The sequence below is a fragment of the Varanus komodoensis genome, unplaced genomic scaffold (genome assembly GCF_004798865.1).
Source record: "Varanus komodoensis strain SLA01 unplaced genomic scaffold, ASM479886v1 scaffold3, whole genome shotgun sequence".
Lineage (NCBI taxonomy): Eukaryota > Metazoa > Chordata > Lepidosauria > Squamata > Varanidae > Varanus > Varanus komodoensis.
In genome coordinates, this window is record NW_025335761.1 from 8,378,844 (window position 1) to 8,396,086 (window position 17,243).

General features: G+C 42.5%; 1 protein-coding gene across 1 annotated transcript in view; it reads left to right on the forward strand.

Moving 5' to 3' along the window:
- Positions 1-15,124, forward strand: part of TTC17 (tetratricopeptide repeat domain 17) — a 65,569-nt gene extending 50,445 nt beyond the window's left edge. Inside the window, 6 exon segments of the mRNA XM_044435966.1 lie at positions 842-962; positions 2,558-2,717; positions 3,693-3,776; positions 7,015-7,134; positions 10,737-10,880; positions 14,073-15,124. Of these exon segments, the coding sequence (XP_044291901.1) occupies positions 842-962; positions 2,558-2,717; positions 3,693-3,776; positions 7,015-7,134; positions 10,737-10,880; positions 14,073-14,204 (761 nt within the window). The 3' untranslated portion in view covers positions 14,205-15,124.
- Positions 15,125-17,243: the final 2,119 nt, after the last annotated feature.

Here is a 17,243-nt window from a genome sequence, read left to right on the forward strand (position 1 = left end):
ACCACCTGGGCTATCCCCTTCACTTTTACTCTCTCATTACTGTATGACCTTGTGGAACGATCTCTCAGGAATGCCACACTGGGAATTCGAGAAACTGCTCCTGCTTTGTGCAGCACAGCTTGCCTGTGGTACAGGTGCTGGGTCCAAATGCCCTGACTGCTTGCAGCTGTGAATGAGTTGCCACTGAAATCATAAAAGCAGCATGGTCAAGTTATACATAGAACAGGTTGTCCAACAGCCAGGGAACTGCAGTAACTGCAGCAGTACGTGTTCCAAAAGAGAGCCATGAAATGGGGAATCAGCCGTCAGACACACCAGGGATTGCTCTGCTAATAAGCCCACTGTGGCTTATTCACAGGGTGGTTTAGCCTGATGTGTGAACCTACACACAGTCCTCTTCTGTGTGTCCTCCATTTCATTTCTTGCACTGCTGATACGAACAACTAGGAGCATCTTCACCAGCTGATGTTGCATAGTTTGGCTGCATGATGCAGAATGATAACCTACAATTTATCACTATGGGACAAAAATCAGAGTAGACTTTGGAGTTGCAGGGTCTTCACCCTACCTTTTTTTTGGTCAGCCATCGGGAGAAGATTAGAAGTTTCCACTTCCATTTTTGACTAACCACAAATGAACATTATCACAATCATTATCATAATGTTTTAACATTAGTTTTAACTATGACAATTAGGTTTTTGTTGCAAATTTGGAAGAAGTTAATATTTACTACATCTAGCTATGCCTGTCAGACATTATTGATTCAATGGGTGGTCTACCCTTTATAGGAAAACAACTGAGAACTCTTAATAACTTGTCTTACGTGTTTGTTTGTTTCAAGGAAAAAGGAGAGACTACCGCAGCTTGGGCTGGCCAAGTCCTGATGAGTGCATCAAACTCCGTAGAGTAGAGCTGACTACGGTAGCCAGCACATGGCTAGCTGTTTCTGCAAAAAATATTGAGTGAGTACTTTTGCTAAACAAAACTGGGTCAGCGCATAAACTTGAGCAAATATATATATCCTAAAATGTTTGTCTGAATGGACTGATACACTGAACTTTGTTGTGCTTCGGGTAAACTCTGCCCTCTCATTTAGTGTGGAAACTCTGCTACTGGAGCTAATACTGTCATAGATAGTGATCCAGGTTTGTTCACCTTGATGTCCTTAAAATCAGATGCTCCATCAACGCTCCAAGAGTTTATAATGACTGTTAAACATAATGATTTTTGGAAACATTCCAGGGAGCCCCATTTTGGAACCCAGAATGGGTGTAGCCACCCCGTTGTCTCATATACCATTCATACAGACACAGACACTCCTTCCACGCAGTTCACAAGCCCATGCACACACTTGTCCATCCCATTCGTACACTCAAATAGAAACATATGTACATACTCTTTTTAGTTGATAAGGAGTATTTCTCAGCCCTTCCCACCTGGTGGACCACAATGGGGATGGGAATCTCTGCTGGCTGCTGCTGAGAGATAGGATCTTTTCCCTGCTAAGTGCTGCAAAAGGAGCAGCTGTCATCCTCAGTAATTGGTGATCAGAGATGCAGCAACAGCCATACTAGCCAACCAAGATGTGAGAGCATGTGTATCAGTAAGAAATAACATCCAGGCTAATTTACTGTAATATAATATATGGGGGACTGCTTTTGTAAGACAACTTGGAAAACTAAAATTAGTTCAAAATATTGCAGGAAGATTAGTGGGTTGTATCAGTTGGCTTTGAATGCATCTAAGTAATTTTATATGGCTTCACTGTCTGTTTCTGAACAGAAATCAAATTGCTGGTTTTAGCCTTGAATGTCCTATCTGGATTGGGACCCAGATAGCTAAAGGAAAGCTATTTCTTACCCCTGAAGCCTGCCTACTTGCCCTCAAAGGCTCTTCTCTTTCTGCTTTCATCAGAGGTGAGGCGGGTGGCAATTAGGAATAGACACCCCCAGGGCTGCTCACTTGGCACCTAGTTTTGTGAGCTTTTGCCAGTAGGCTAAGGCCTTTTTATTTGTTTTTAATGGTCAGTAACATCACTACTATTGTTTCAGGTTTTTATTTATTATTCTTAGGGTTGTTTCCAGACTAACAGTGTGTTCCTCTACCTACCTACTTAGACATAAGTCCCATTGGATTCAGTAAGACTTTCATGTGCATTTATATAAGATTGCAGCCTAAATCAATTGTACTTGTTCTCCACTGATTTCGGTGGATCTTACATCATCACAGACTTGACCTGTTGATTTTAATGGGGCCAATGCAACTAATTTAGTTTGGCTCTAACCCTTAGCATTTTATTCCTGGTTTCCTGAATGTTTCATGCTGTATTTTAATGCTGTTGATTATTTACACTAATTATTTTTCCCAAGCTTCTTTGCAGAAAAAGAACAAATTATAAGCAAGGTAAATAATGCATAAGTAAATATGCCAAAACCAACTAGCGGGTTGTAGATGGATACTGGCTAGTAGATAAGCTGTCACTACATTGGAACATCTCTTCCAACCTCCTTCTCTGAAATCCTGATTTCTGATTACTCGGTCTTCCTTTTCTTTGTAGTATTACTGAACACATCGATTTTGCCACTCCACTGCAAGAACCAGCCATGGAGCCTCTCTGTAATGCCAACCTCCCTGCCAGCATGCACACATTAGATCATCTCCAGGGCGTTGCCAGTCGTGCCAGTCTACATTACATGGGAGAAAGTCAACTGAAGGAGGTAGGCTTTTACTGTCATGTGTGCACTCAAGACACACGGTGCTGGTTGCCTACTTAGTCGTGCTTAGAAATCAGTGAGCCATGGATTTGTCCCGTTTATTTCAGTGGGTCTGCTCTAGGTACAGTTAAGTATGGGTCTAACCCTCTGGTTGGAAGCTACGGGACCTTTTCTCCGGGAAACATTATCTACTGTTAGCAATGATTGCCTAGTGCCAGTGGGGTACAAGAATTAACTACCATTAGCATCTTGCTAGACTGCTGGCAGAAAAAAACCCAGTCTGAATTATGTGGTATACAAAAGGAAATGGGTTTACAGGAATCAGGATTTAGAATCAAATTCTATAACTCCTTTGTTCTGCATTATGCAAATATTTGCATTTATTTGATTTTCCTAAATTATTTCTGTTGCAGAAGATAAGCTATGCCAAATTGTTCATTTTTTGCAGGGAATAGGTCTGCAGTGAACAGGGACGGAGGGAGGGAAATCCATGTGTACAAGTAGGGGCCATCAGAAATAGCAGGAACATAACCTTTGTCAAACGGCTGATATCTGACCTTGCTGCCTTCTGGCCGCTTAACAAAGCTCTGTCCATGGGTTTGTAAGCTTTTCTACACAGTCATGAGGACTGTAGTTCAGTTCTTAATAACTGAACTGTGACATTCTTCAGCATCTACACAGAACATGTAGAAGTAGAGTGATAATTTATCTTTTGAATAGTTCCATGGCCTCCAAGAGAGCATGTGAATAATAATAAATCAACAAATAATAAGTATATTAAACTATCAGTAACTTTATTTGGCTATCATATAGCAGCATTTGTAGTTTAAAAGACAGCTTAGGTACAGATGACAACTGGGCTTAGCTGTCGGAAAGGAAGAAATCACCTCCTCAAAAGGCAGGATACAGAATTTAAGATGCCATGAGCCTGATTTGGTTATAACTTCCTCTGGGCTTTTGTCTGTTCTTGTTTCTCAGGTATTGCAGAATCTTGGAAAAGACCATTATCCACCACAGTCTTTAGAACAAGTTGGTACTCGAATAGCTAAAGTGCTAGAAAAGGTAGGTGGACATGACCCAGACAAATTGTAATAATTTTAGTTAGATTTGTAGTGTTCTCTCAAAATTTGTGACATAAACCAGGCTGCAGTAGAATGATTTTTTTTTCTGTCTTCTTGCTGTCTCCAGTAATCAACAGATCTGTAGAAACAGAATAAAACAGACTGGCATACAGTCTGCGAGACACTTACTTAAGTAAATCACTAGAAACAGCCTAGCCTCTAAATCAGTCATAATATGTAGCACTGAGCATCTCTGCATCATGTATGGGTTTTGATTGCGGTCCTGGCCTCTTCCCTGGCACGATTATGTTGTTGTGCATGCTCACCATGGCTTAAGAAAGCAATACACACTACAGACATAGAAACAGTGAGTCAGAAGGGACCTGCTGGGCCATCTAGTCTGAGCCCTGGCTCCAACCGGCTCCACTCATGACATGCCTACCATGTGCATGTCCAGCCTATCCTTAAACACCCTCACCATTGGGGCTTCAACCACCTCCCGTGGAAGTCCATCCCATACCCTTGGGGTCCTAACCATCAGGAAGTACTTCCTGGCTTCCACCCTAAATCCTGTTTCCCTGAGCTTTGCTCCATTGATAGAAACATAGAAACAGAGTGAGAAACATAGAAACACGGTGAGGATCAGGCACCTGGCAGAGACTGTTTCCAAACTGTAGACAAGAGGGTATGTCACTCTCTTAAGTATACTGAGTTGTTAATATATTAACAGCTTTTAACATTCATTGATCTTCCAGGAATCTAACATTATCATTTCTGCAAGGTGCACTGTGAAGTGGCAGGAGTAAATAACTCTCTTGAAATACTTAGCTCAAGCAAGACAAGAGTTACTTACCATCATCTTAATGTTAAGGATCTAACACTTCAATCCCAAGTTCATGCCAATGGGTGGTTTGTTCCATTGGGAACAGTATATGTGAGGTGGCTTGGAATAGCATTTTAGAGATATAGTCCATAAAATCCAACAAAAACACAAAGCACACTCAGTAAAGATTGGCATACATGTAGATTGATCCCTGTTTTCAAGGAAAGGGGCATAGCCTCTAAGATGCCAGTGACAGCAGGAAGTTCTGGCCACTGCCTCAACTCGTGCCGTGAGCTGAAAAGCTGGATCTAGTAGCACCTTAGGCTGCAAGCTGCTTTTAAGAGTCAAAAAGAATTCTGTCATGGGTAGAGATGCCCTTTCCAGACGGTCTAATCTCCCCACGAACATCACCTCTGCTTTATCTCTTGGCCTGAGACACAAGTTTAGTTCAGAGAGAACAGATCTAGGTTGCCCAGTTAATGAAATATAGACCTAAATGCCATCCATATTTCTGCAAAGCTACAAACAGCCTCACCCAGCTTTCCAGAGGGATGCTGAACACTGATGTGGCTGAATATGCCAGCCTCCGTGTGTCCCCACCAGATTCTAAGGGTAGAATAACTCACAATTAAGTCCACAGATCACTGTTCTGGCCCACCCTTTCCTCACCTGGTGGCTTCTAAATGTGTTGGGCTGTGACTTCTAACATCTCCCAGCATGTGTGTCTGGTTGGGGGATGCTGGCACTTGTAGTCTAGCACATCAGGAAGGCAGCAGGTTGAGGAAGACTGTTCTGGTGTAAAAAGTAACTATCAAGCAAATCTTTTTCTGATCTCTGTGACCCCTTTTGTTGAATGTTTGCTCATGGAATTGCAGCTCCATAATATACTGGGGAGCTAACAGGCCTCCAAGGCAGCAGGAGAAGTCATTTTTCCACTCTTCCACAAGGGTTTCACTGGAACTGCCATCAAATTAGACACATGGCTAAGCACAATTACGATAATGGTGGGAAGTGTTTTATTTTAATTTGTTTTTTGAATTGACTAATTCCAGTATTTCTTTCAATCCATTTTTGAACATCTTTATCAATATTGTCAGTTGTTAATAAAGAGTGATTAGATACATGATCCTTCTGATTTGTTTTTTATTATTTTATTTTCTATGTATTATATTTCAGTACCTGCCTTTAGCCAAAGCTGTTTGGGCAGTTCATATCAATTAAACCTATAAAATACAACATGAAACCAAAATTAAATTAGCAGCAGTGCAGACACTGAAAATACAGCAAGAGATTTCAAGTAAGAGGAATCGAATAGGGAAAGAAAGGACTTCACCTAGTGCTGAAAAGATTCCACCAGGGGAAGCCTCTCTCTGGACCGCCTTCCACAGCTAGAGGGCCACAACAGAAAGGGAACTTTTCCTAGAAGCTGCCCACCTCACTTCATTTGGCAGGGCCTCCCAGAGGACAACCACAAATAATCTCAGGGTCCAGGCAGGGTGCATGCCTTAGTCCAAAACTGTAAAACTACTGTTACATTAAAACTCTTGATATATGTTGAAGCCCTCTTAATTTCCTGATATATTGAATCCATTCCCCCAAAAGGATTCCCCTTATGAATCCATATTCCCCTGAAAATGTTTCACAAGATTTGTAAGGAATGCTTGGCTCAGACCTTGACTTTAACCTCCGGAGGAAATAAGTTTTGTAGGTTTTGGAGAAGCTGAGAACCCTAGTCACTTCACTCAAACCTTTCAGCGACACTGCAAGAATAGTATATTCAAACTGACATTCCCTAATCACTCTTTAAGATGAGAGGAAGCAAGCTTTTAAATAACATGAGTAAGGGAAATGTTAAATAACACTTTTAATTACAGCAGATATATGTAGTTTGCACCTTTGACTGCTAAATGGCACCTATTTATCATTTTCCTTAGGAATTTTGCCAAGTTCTCAAACCTCCCCTAATCAACCAAGTACCTTTTCAGAGACCAGAAGTCTTTGCTGGTCCTCTTAAAGAGTGTCATGCTGATGTTCATCCCAGCCTCATTCTTTTCTCCTGCATCTGACCACCCAAATCCATCTTCCACATTGGGGAATGGATCTCATAGCAGATAGCTACATGATTGCTATGAATCACCACAGAGTGGCAGCATTTCTGCACTAAGCAAAAACCAAGGGTGAGATTTTGTAAGAAAAGCACATCATTGTTGTAACCATAATAAGCATCTACACACCTTCTCTGATAGAAAGCTCCCTGAATTAAAATAGTATCCCTTGCTCAGACCAAGATAAGTTTGGAGTGCCTTAATTATCAAATAAGCTTGGGGCTGAGGAGGAAAATTAAAAGGGCTTGTAACAGATGTATTTGATATATGCTAACATTATTTACCACTTGTTGTTTTTCCTGACGTGCCAGAATCAAACGTCCTGGGTCCTCTCCAGCATGGCAGCCCTTTACTGGAGGGTAAAAGGTCAAGGGAAGAAAGCAATTGACTGCCTCCGTCAAGCTCTGCATCATACACCCTACCACATGAAGGTGTGTAATGCTCTCTGTTGGCGGTTTCTGACTTTCAGTTTGCATGTGGGAGTTCATTTGCTTTCACTGATTCTCATATCTGTAGAACAGGTCTCATGTGAATAAGTTGCTATATTTTCAGATCTGTCCTAAAACTACTCTAAGTCTGTTGTCCACATCGTCATAACATGTAAACTGTGGTAGAAGGCCTTCACTCATAATACTGAGGAAGACCTGCTAATTGCTGCTTTTATAAAGTGAAAAACTGTCAGAGAAGGTCCCAGCATACCTGTGCAGCAGGAAGTTGACTATGGGGAGCCCCTCCCCATGAGCAGATGCAAATATCGATTTGGATCCAACCTTATGCTGAATAAATTTGCAGCAGATCTAGCTAAGTCTTCTCCGTGGTCTCTCTGCATCATACACAAGGCTTCTGCACCAGTGGCCATTCTATTCCTTCCAATGCTCCTCCAATCCATGACAGAACCATGGAAGGTGCCAGTACAACCACAGCCATTTGGAGATCTTGTACCAGGTCCAAGAGAGGGCCATCCCACAGCCAGAGTCAGTCACTGTAACGTCAATGCAGGGTTGGACACAGAAAGATCAGCGAACGGAGATGCCACTTGGACTCAGTGGCGAGGAGGGTCTACATGATGATGAGATTGGGCTTTCACATTTCAAACTATAAAGCCGCCATGGGGAGATATCAAGTCTTCATGTGGGAGAAGATGGGCATCTCGAAGTGACACCTCCTCTTGGTTCCAGCAGTCCCAAAAGAAGAAGAAGGACACCAAGAGGTGGCACCATTGACTGCTGCAACAAACCAGCCCTCCTTCCAGTGCTGCAAATATGGTTTGAAGGCTGCTTTACCATCTTGCTTCCCACATGGGAATCCATATCATTGAATCAGTCAGTTCTTCTGCTGTGGAGAGCACATATTGGCTATCTTATGATATCCTTCATCCTCCCACCTCTCAGAACTATATGCACAACACCACCCTCTCCCGTGCTGGCAGAGGGTGTCACTGTCAAAGGGAGGAATCAGTCCCATCCCTCCATCTGATCTCCATTATGGGTTCTACTCGCAGTACTTCATCACTCTGAAGAACAGCGGCCTCTGTGCCTTCTTAGACCTGCAAGACATTAACTTTTTCACCCCCCACCAGAAGTTCCACATGTTCTCATTGCAAAACATTCTGCCATTGCTGCACCAAAGGGACTGGTTTGCCTCAATTGATCTGAAGGAGGCATACTTTCACGTGTCTGTTCATCAGGACTACTGGCATTTTCTCTGGTTCCAAATTGGGCCCAATGCTTTTGAATTTTGTGTGCTTCCATTCAGCTGTAGAGAGCTTCCATTCAGCTCTCCACAGCTCCCTGGGTGTTCACCAAATGCATGGCTATGGTGTGCACCCACCTCTGGCTACAGGGGATCCAGGTCTTTTCTTACCTGGACAACTGGGTACTTGGCACCTCATCTCAGGAGGATCTCTTTGGTTCCACCAGGGACACATACAGTCTCTTGGAGAGACTGGGACTGTGCATTAACACCATGAATTCTGTGCTTCTCTCCCAGTTGATCCTTTATATTGGGACAAGGCTAGACTCCATAATCATAGAAGCGTTCCTTCCAGCAGACTGGGTGGTGGCACTGGTCATTTTATCTTTGCAGCTCCAGATTGAGCCCAGGACTTTGGTGCAGCAGGTGCAATGGCTCCTGAGATGGTCAAGGTTGTCCATGCCCAAGATACCGGACCTGACCTTGATGATGGATGCATTGCACCTGAGATGGATGCACTGTGCTGGCAGCAAGGCTCAAGGACTGTGGACCAATCGGGATCACATGCATCATATCAACCAGCCCCTCACAGTCCAGAAAGCACTGAATACTTTCCGGATTCTCTTCAGGGGAAAATATCTTAGGTTGCCTTGGAGAACACTATGGTGGTATTCTACCTGAAAAAACAAGGTGGCACATGATCTACATCCATAACCCATCTCACACTGCAGATATGGGCCTGGTTCCTGGAACATGACATTACCATTGTGGCTATTCATTTGGCCAGGACCGACATCACAGCAGACACCCTGAGCAGGAGACCCAAAGGGACCCAAGAATGGAAGCTGCATCTGGATACTTTGAGGCAGCTCATCGAGACCTGGGGAACCACATCTGTAGCCCTCTTTGCCATGCCAACCAACATGGCATGCAAAGCCTTCTGCTCTTGGGCCGGGATCTGCCAGGGTTTGATGCAGGCCACATTCCATCTCCATTGGAAAGGATCTTGTTCTACCTGTTCCCACCATTCCCACTGATCACCAGGGTGCTAGCCAAGATCTGGAGGGAGGGCACCACCAGCATCTTTATGACTCTGTGGTGGCCCCGGTGAGCATGGTTCGCCCACCTCCTCTGCCTTTCCAACCAGTTTCATCCACCTTCTGATGAGACCAGACATCATCTCAAATGACTGGGAGATAATTCTACACCCAAACATCAAGACCATCCATCTGATACTGTGCCAGATCAGTCAATAGATAAGGAGGATCCTCTCTATCCTGAGTGTCAGGCAATCCTGGATGCAGCCCTATGGTCAAACATGAGATGCTCCTACATGGCCAAATAGAACACCTTTACAGCTTTCTCCTGGGAGAAAGCCTTTGATCCGCATCAAGTATTCAACCAGCATATCACTGGTTTCCTCCATATGCTCCACACCAGAAGCCAGAAACCAGCCTCCATTAGAGTGTATCTGATGGCACTCTCTTTTTCTTACAGGATGGCCAATCGTCTCTGTTTTTTCTCATCCCTTGTCCCATCAATTCCTTATTGCTGTGCACAGCCTGATCCTGCCCATTCAGTCCTTCATGCCAGGATGGAGCCCATTGGTGGTCTTGCAGGCTCTTATGAAGTCTCCCTTTGAGCCCTTGGCCACTATGGATTTACACCTTTTCTCATGGAAGTTTGCTTTTCTAGTGGTGATCACCACGGCCAGGCAGGCAAACAAACTAAGGTCACATCACAGTTCCACCTGAATCATGCAATTGTACTGCCACTGTCAAGAGCCATTGCCAGCTTTTCCTTGCCAGTCCTGTGGCCAAAATGTCAGTCCCCTAAGAGTTGGGGTCCCTCCTATAACATACTAAGGGGAGTGAGGGGCAGCGCTCCCATCAAAATGATTTTAACTAGGGAAAATCTTCCAGACAACAGGCCCCTTGCAGCTGCAAAGCCCGTATGTGTGAATGCTCAGGTGACCACTCAGAGGATGTCAGTTACAGGTAAGCAACCTTACTCTTCAATAGCTGTGACCCTGCTATCCACAAGGCAAGCTGCAAACCTATATGCTGGGCTTGCAAAGTCAAGGAGAAGTGAACTTTTCAAAATATAAGCCCACCAGATTCTTTTTACAATTAAAAATGGCCATCCTCACTGCAACAGTTGGCAATTCTTTTTTGTGATTGTGGATTAAAATCCATCTGCTGGCAATGCCATGGCAGCAAAAAAGGAAAACTGACCTAACAAATGGGAGTGGATTCATTCAATAGCCTTCGCTTAAAATGACCTGATTTAAAAAGCAAAGTGTTCTTCTCATTGGATTTGTTCCACTTTTCTTCTTTTTCAGGATGTGCCACTCATAAGCCTAGCAAACATCTTCCACAATGCAAAACTTTGGAACGATGCCATTGTCGTGGCTACAATGGCAGTAGAAATCGCCCCGCACTTTGTCGTCAATCATTTCACACTGGCTAATGTCTATGTAGCAATGGTGAGTGAATAATCACTAGATTTGGTCCCTCTATCTTTTATAGCATCCTGAGGCTACAGTGCTACAGATGGTCAGAGTGTAGGAACAAAGACAGAATCCACAGCTGCAGATGGAGACAGCATGTAATAGCATGGTGGATCCACAAAATTTTCCCTTTTACTTATATCACATCTGAGCATTTATAACATCCAACTAATGCCAAAAATGTTGCCTCCAGTTCCTCCTCCTGACTTGCTTACCTTCTAGTTTGGAACAGGGAGGCCTTTGCTTCCCTCCTCCCCTATTGCTAAGACTGTGCTGCAGCTTCCTTCTCTGTTCTTTAGCTTTGCACTCTCCCTTAGGATCTTACTTCAGGCAAAAGAAGGTTCTCTCATCACCCATATGGTCTGCTCCTTCCTCCCGTCCGTCCGTCCGTCCGTCCGTCCTTCCGTCCTTCCTTCCTTCCTTCCTTCCTTCCTTCCTTCCTTCCTTCCTAGCAGTCACTCAACCTGTAGTCTTTCTACCAAACTAACACTTGATAAATGTCTGGTGCTTTTGAATCAATAGGGAAATATGCTAAGCTCATGAATTAGCACACCAGACAGAAAGAACATCTTGTGAGAATTCAGACAGCTTAGAAATGCACCGTTTTAGTTTCAGATTAGTAGGGAACAATAACGGGGAAAATAGATCTTAGTTGATAATGTCATGAAATCCTGTGGTTCTTCAGTGATATAATTTCTTTTACTCTCTTTACTTAAACTTTTCTGACAAGAGTTAACCTGATACATTGTTCCACGCATAACTCCACATAACTCATCTCTTCCTGCCATTGCTGTGAACTTTATAAATTGATCCTTGTAATTCTTACATATTTCATTCAACATTCTAAGTCATTTCAGAATGCCTTAAAAAGCCACAGTAGTCAGCAAATGTGAGTGTTTTCTTTCAATTTACAGAAGGGGATGCTAAGTTGGAAACAAATTGTCAGTGAGTGAACCATAAGTAAGAGTTTTTTTAAAAAAATTAAAAGCTCTATCTATTTATCTTTCTACCAGAATACGTATTTGCCTGAAATGTTTCTGACTTAAGTAAGGATTGTGACTTCCCAGAGATAGCCTTCTATACTTAACTTCCTCTGCTTTTCTGTTGGTCAGAATCTGCATTGCTGGTGTAGGCCTATTCATGTGTTCCCTTTGTGACATGGTAGCCAGCAAAACCATCTGTGTACTGTCCAACATGGGGTGGCTTTCTGTGCCGTGCTATGTGATTGAAATATACCAACAAATGCTTTAAATTGCTTCACACACATAGCGTCTCATAGGGAACCCAGTAGAAATATTTTAAATATGTTCAGCAGTATTAAAATGCATTTAATAATAATAAAGCAGCAACAATATAGGTGTAATTCTACTTTTCAGAAGGGACCCTGTTACAAAGGTAACACATGGTTTGATCCCCAGGCCTCTAACTGCATGTCTTTAAATCGATAGCCTGGCTGAGATGTGATGCTTCCCTGTGCTTTAGCACTGCGGAGTGAGGAGAAGTGAGCCACAGGCTTGTCTCATCCCTTTCCTGCTCTTCATTCAACTCATCTTGGAAGCATTTGCTTCCAGGTTTAAACCGACTGTAGGTCGTCATTACATCTGAGAAGGACAAATTGGACTAATTTAAGATACAGTGTATTGAAATTAGCCAAGATCAAGCTGTGGTATCTGATCATGGCTTGTTTCAGTAAACCATAGTGTGTGTACTGTTTCCAGATCATAAGCCCCCATTCCTCTTCTATGCAGGATTCCAGGGCATCCTATTTCATTCTAAGGAATAGGAAATCAGGGTCATCACAGGGAGAAGAAACACTTTTGAGTTTACATCTGTTACTGCATTTTATGATATTTGTTTCACTCTAGCTCTTTTAACCTGTGGATCCCACTGAGTGCCCTCTACTGCCTTGAAACACTCACCGAGTTCTTTCAAGGGTCCAATTTGTTTCCTCTGATCAAGAGTGAGAAACCACTTTCTGCCTGCTTTGAATTCCATTTCAAAGCAGCACTCAGGGGCCAAATTTGAGTAGTATATGAAGCCAGGGAAAGGGAAAATCTAAATTCCAAAAATACAAGTCTATTGTAGCATAAAGCTCTTACTGTAAGTAACTAAGCGTTAGGAGAGACATTTCGAACTTTTAAAATGGCAGCTGGGATGAGATGTGCAGAACCTTGACAAACAACCTAATCATCAAAGCAAAAGAGTGTGACAAGGAAAATGATGTGCAGTTGTGCAGGGACCCAAGGACCAGATTTGGCCTCCAAGAAGCTGGATTTGGCCTCTAGGTCAAGCCTTCATCTAGGATCTAAGTTTCCTTCCACCCTGGAACACCTTTGCATTGAATATGAAGGTGGGTAGTTAGCAGGCTCACCTTGGGACATGCTTAACTCAGAACATGGTGTTATTTGTGTTGCTCTGCCACTTCCTTCTTAGTCTTCTCCCAGCCTTTGCTGCTTACAGAGCTGTTGAGGAAATACGGGCAATGCTGTGTTGGGCCACTGCTGTGTTGCTTCTAACTTGTCTTTGTCCATGTTGAATATGAGTGGACAGGAATTCTATCTGTTCCTTGACTCCTCACAACATAGTCCTGGTTCAGACGTAACCACGCACTGCAGTCAGGTTAAGCCATGCCCTTGCCTCTTCCAGTCTCCTGCAGGGAAGCATTCAACCCAAGGCCCAAAGAAGAGTCATATAGTGCTAAACTGTGGTTTGGCATTATGGTTGAATCAGCTCTAAGAGTGAATGTATTATTAGTAATACTTGAACTAAAAGCGTCAGGAAGAATTTGTGTATAAATTCTATGCTTGATACTCTTCACCTGGCCTGCAGTTATTTGTTGTGAAATGCTACATAAGAGCACTACAGCAGTGGATTCCCCATAGTCGTCTTTCACGACATGTTGATTTTGTACCAAAAGTGATATAAACTGAACCTAGTTGCTTGTCATCATTGATTTGGGCCCATTCATATATCATACTTGAGTAACTGGGATGGATTTTAGTCCAGAGTTCAACACCAATGCCTTAGTGTATCATCACCACCACCACATTAGTACACCAGTTGTAGCCAAAACTCTCTGGGCAGTTCACAACATTTAAGTCACCCATCGACTTACTATATACTGTGCTATAACCCATACTGATTGATTTGCATCTGTGATCTCTACAGGAAGAGTTCGAGAAGGCAATGAGATGGTATGAATCAACACTGAAACTGCAGCCTGAATTTGCCCCAGCAAAGAATCGAATCCGTGCCATTCAGTGTCATTTACTTATGAAAAAAGAAAGACGTTCTCCTTAAGGAGCACAATCTTCTTCCCTTTTTTTCTTGTATTTGTTTTTTAAGGCAACAAAATCATTGTTCACTATTATGCTTGTAATGAGGTGTGCTAATATAATCTGGGAAACCAGGATTTGTGCTAAGAATTGAAGGTTGGTTTTATTATTCAGAAACCAAAAGACCTATGGGGAGCTACATTAAAAATACTTTACCACAATTTTGTATAATTAAATATTGAGCCCAGAAACCTTCCACATGCCTGTGAACCAAACACCATTAGAGTCCCATGAAACTCAAATTGATGCCAGCATCGAATGTAACCTGCTTCTTGTCTTAGCATATCTATGAAAATGCAAAGCACATTGTTGCACCAGACACTGTACGTAGCAAGAAGCCATAATTAGCTTTTCATCCATCAGAAATTCATGTTCTGCCATCTCAGCCAGTCCATATTGTAGCATTACCAGCTCAGAGAAAGATTAAGAGATAAAAGTGCAGGTGGCTGCAGACCATTTTTAATGTGTTTTGGGAGCATACAATCTTTTTATCTACACTTTTTCCATGGGGGGAGGGAGCTGGGGAACAGTGAGAACAGCAACTGAAATTAAATGTACATTGGTGAAAAGACAAAAAGGAAGCAAATAAGACAAAATATTATTTTGGAGATTTTATATCTATATATTTGAAGGACACTGCAGCCCTTAGCCTGCCTTTTACTAATTATTTTTTTTACCCAACTGATTTTAAGTTGCAAATGTTAAAGACGTGCACACATGCTCTTTCTCTCTGAAAGCTAGGGAAAGCGAGAACAAACAAATGGTCTGTTTCCAAATCAGCTTCCACCGTGGTCAGTGAAGGACCTGGAGCTCCAGATTTCATTGTTGAATCAACAAGGACACATAACTTAGGGAAAAAATAAACTATTATATTAATGAACTGAATGTTGGCCTCTGTTTTTAAAAGTCAAATGTCTGGATATCATAAGATATGAACAGCCCATGTTTCAAATGCTGTTTTCTTAAGAGAGTGTATGGTTGCTCAGTAGAGTTCAGATTCTGCTCTGTTACGTTGGCATTGAAACAATCCAAGCCCGCCTTAGGTGTTCTACTTGACACAGGATCTCACGGAGTGGGTGAGAGGGCTGTCCTCCTGTGGCTGACCTCATATTCCCCGTGCCTCTGCCCCCAGCCCCAGCTGTAGATGCATCACAGGAAAAAGAGAGTTTATTCTACATGCCTAGGCTTCCCTGAAAATTTACAACCCTATGCAAGCTCACAAAATTAAACAAACAAATTTGTTTAACTTTGGGGGCTGGGGTGAAGCATCCTGGATTAATTTTGGAGCTACAGCTGGGCTGAAGCATCCTGGATAAGATTATTTGAAGAAGAAAGGGTATTTGCTTGGTTTGCTGTTACTGTTTTCTGTGCATAGCAGAGGTAAGTCCAGTCACAGACCCTGTTCCTCACTGTCAACAGTAGCAGCACTTAAAGCCTCCAAGCACAAGAGCAGGCTGCCTTCCTTCTGTTGAAATGTTAAAAGCCACGAGGGGGAAGGGGCTGTGAGCAAGTTAATGGGAACAAAACAGAAGCAGCAGCAAAACCCTGGCACTTTTTAAAAGTAAGTCATGCCTGGGGGTCACTGCTGTCCATGGTGAGATGACAAAATCACTGAGGAGTGTGCCTGCCATGCTACCTGCAGCCACTTTCCTGCATGTTGTGTGGCGGTTACATTTGGGAAGTCGCCCCATCTGTCCTTGGCCCCTATAAAAGCTTTGAGCGAAACAATGGTGAGGCTCTGTGATCTAGATTCCAAACAAAGCCTAGCAACAGTCTGTTGAATGACAAAGATGTAGCTGAGCTCAGCATATGCTTCTTTGGAAATCCAGGGCATAATTTGTAGAGAATGTTTGTGCTTGCATTCACCCTCTGACAGGGTTCTCTACAACCGGCTATGCAACAATAATTTTAAGTCAGAGAGCAAACTGCAATCACACAGGTTTGGGCAGTAGATAGATCAGGATATATTAGTAGATCACTGGTTATTTACAGCAAGGGTCTCTGACTCCCAATTTTGTCATAATCACAAAAATAAGGCTAATTTTTGTCTTTTGTTAGAATTACTTGGACTGTGGTAACTTGAATGTAGAATTGTACATATTCCTGACAGTCATATTAATATATGGCTCAGGTGCTGCTGTACTTAAGAAGAAGATCAAGCAGTGGTTGCATAAGATTGAGTACATCTTAATGTTTGTGGACATCAGAAATTAAACGGATGTTTCTGCATATCTCAGGAGACTGCAGGAACTGCTATAGGGCTGCTATATAATTTTCTCTTAAAGTTAGGCAGCAGTCTGCGATGAAAACAGATGTCATCATTTGACTGTAAGATGACATGTTTGCCTTCCACAAAATGGAGCAAATATGAGTATATCAGTCAAGAATGTGAAGGTACACTCCTTTTTCCAGGAAAATAAGGTCCGTTCACTTTTTCAGAACTTCCTTCTTTATCAAGCCTAATGACTCATCAAAGAAGTAGAAACATCATCTTGTCATTATGTCCTACAGGAAGAGCAACTTGATCTTCCCTTTCTTATTTTTTCTTGCAATTGACAGTTCATTCTTCATACAGTCCCTCTCTCCAGGCATCAGAGATGAAACATACCAATCCTAGGTTCTCTACCATGCAATGACATAGTTTTCTCAAATTCAGACATTTTAATCCTGATGTGGTATGATGTCTATAAAATTAAGTAGAAACTGGCCATTGGACAAGTGCCACCATTGCTAAACACATTGCCAGGCATTGTTTCTTGTAAGAACTTGCCAAGTTCTCACCAAGCTGTGTTTATAACTATGTCACTTAAAAAGTGAAGCTCCAAAACTGAAAAGTTCAGCTGAAATCCAAGAAGCAGGCACGCAAGAACTGTTTCTCTGTCCCTATTTACAGGCAAAAATAAGCAGTTTTTTCTTTAGCCTTAGTTGCAACACACAGGTCCCTTGAGAAGCCTTGGATTAAATAAAAAGGAAACTCTGGGTTTAGATTCATTCAAGTGAAAAT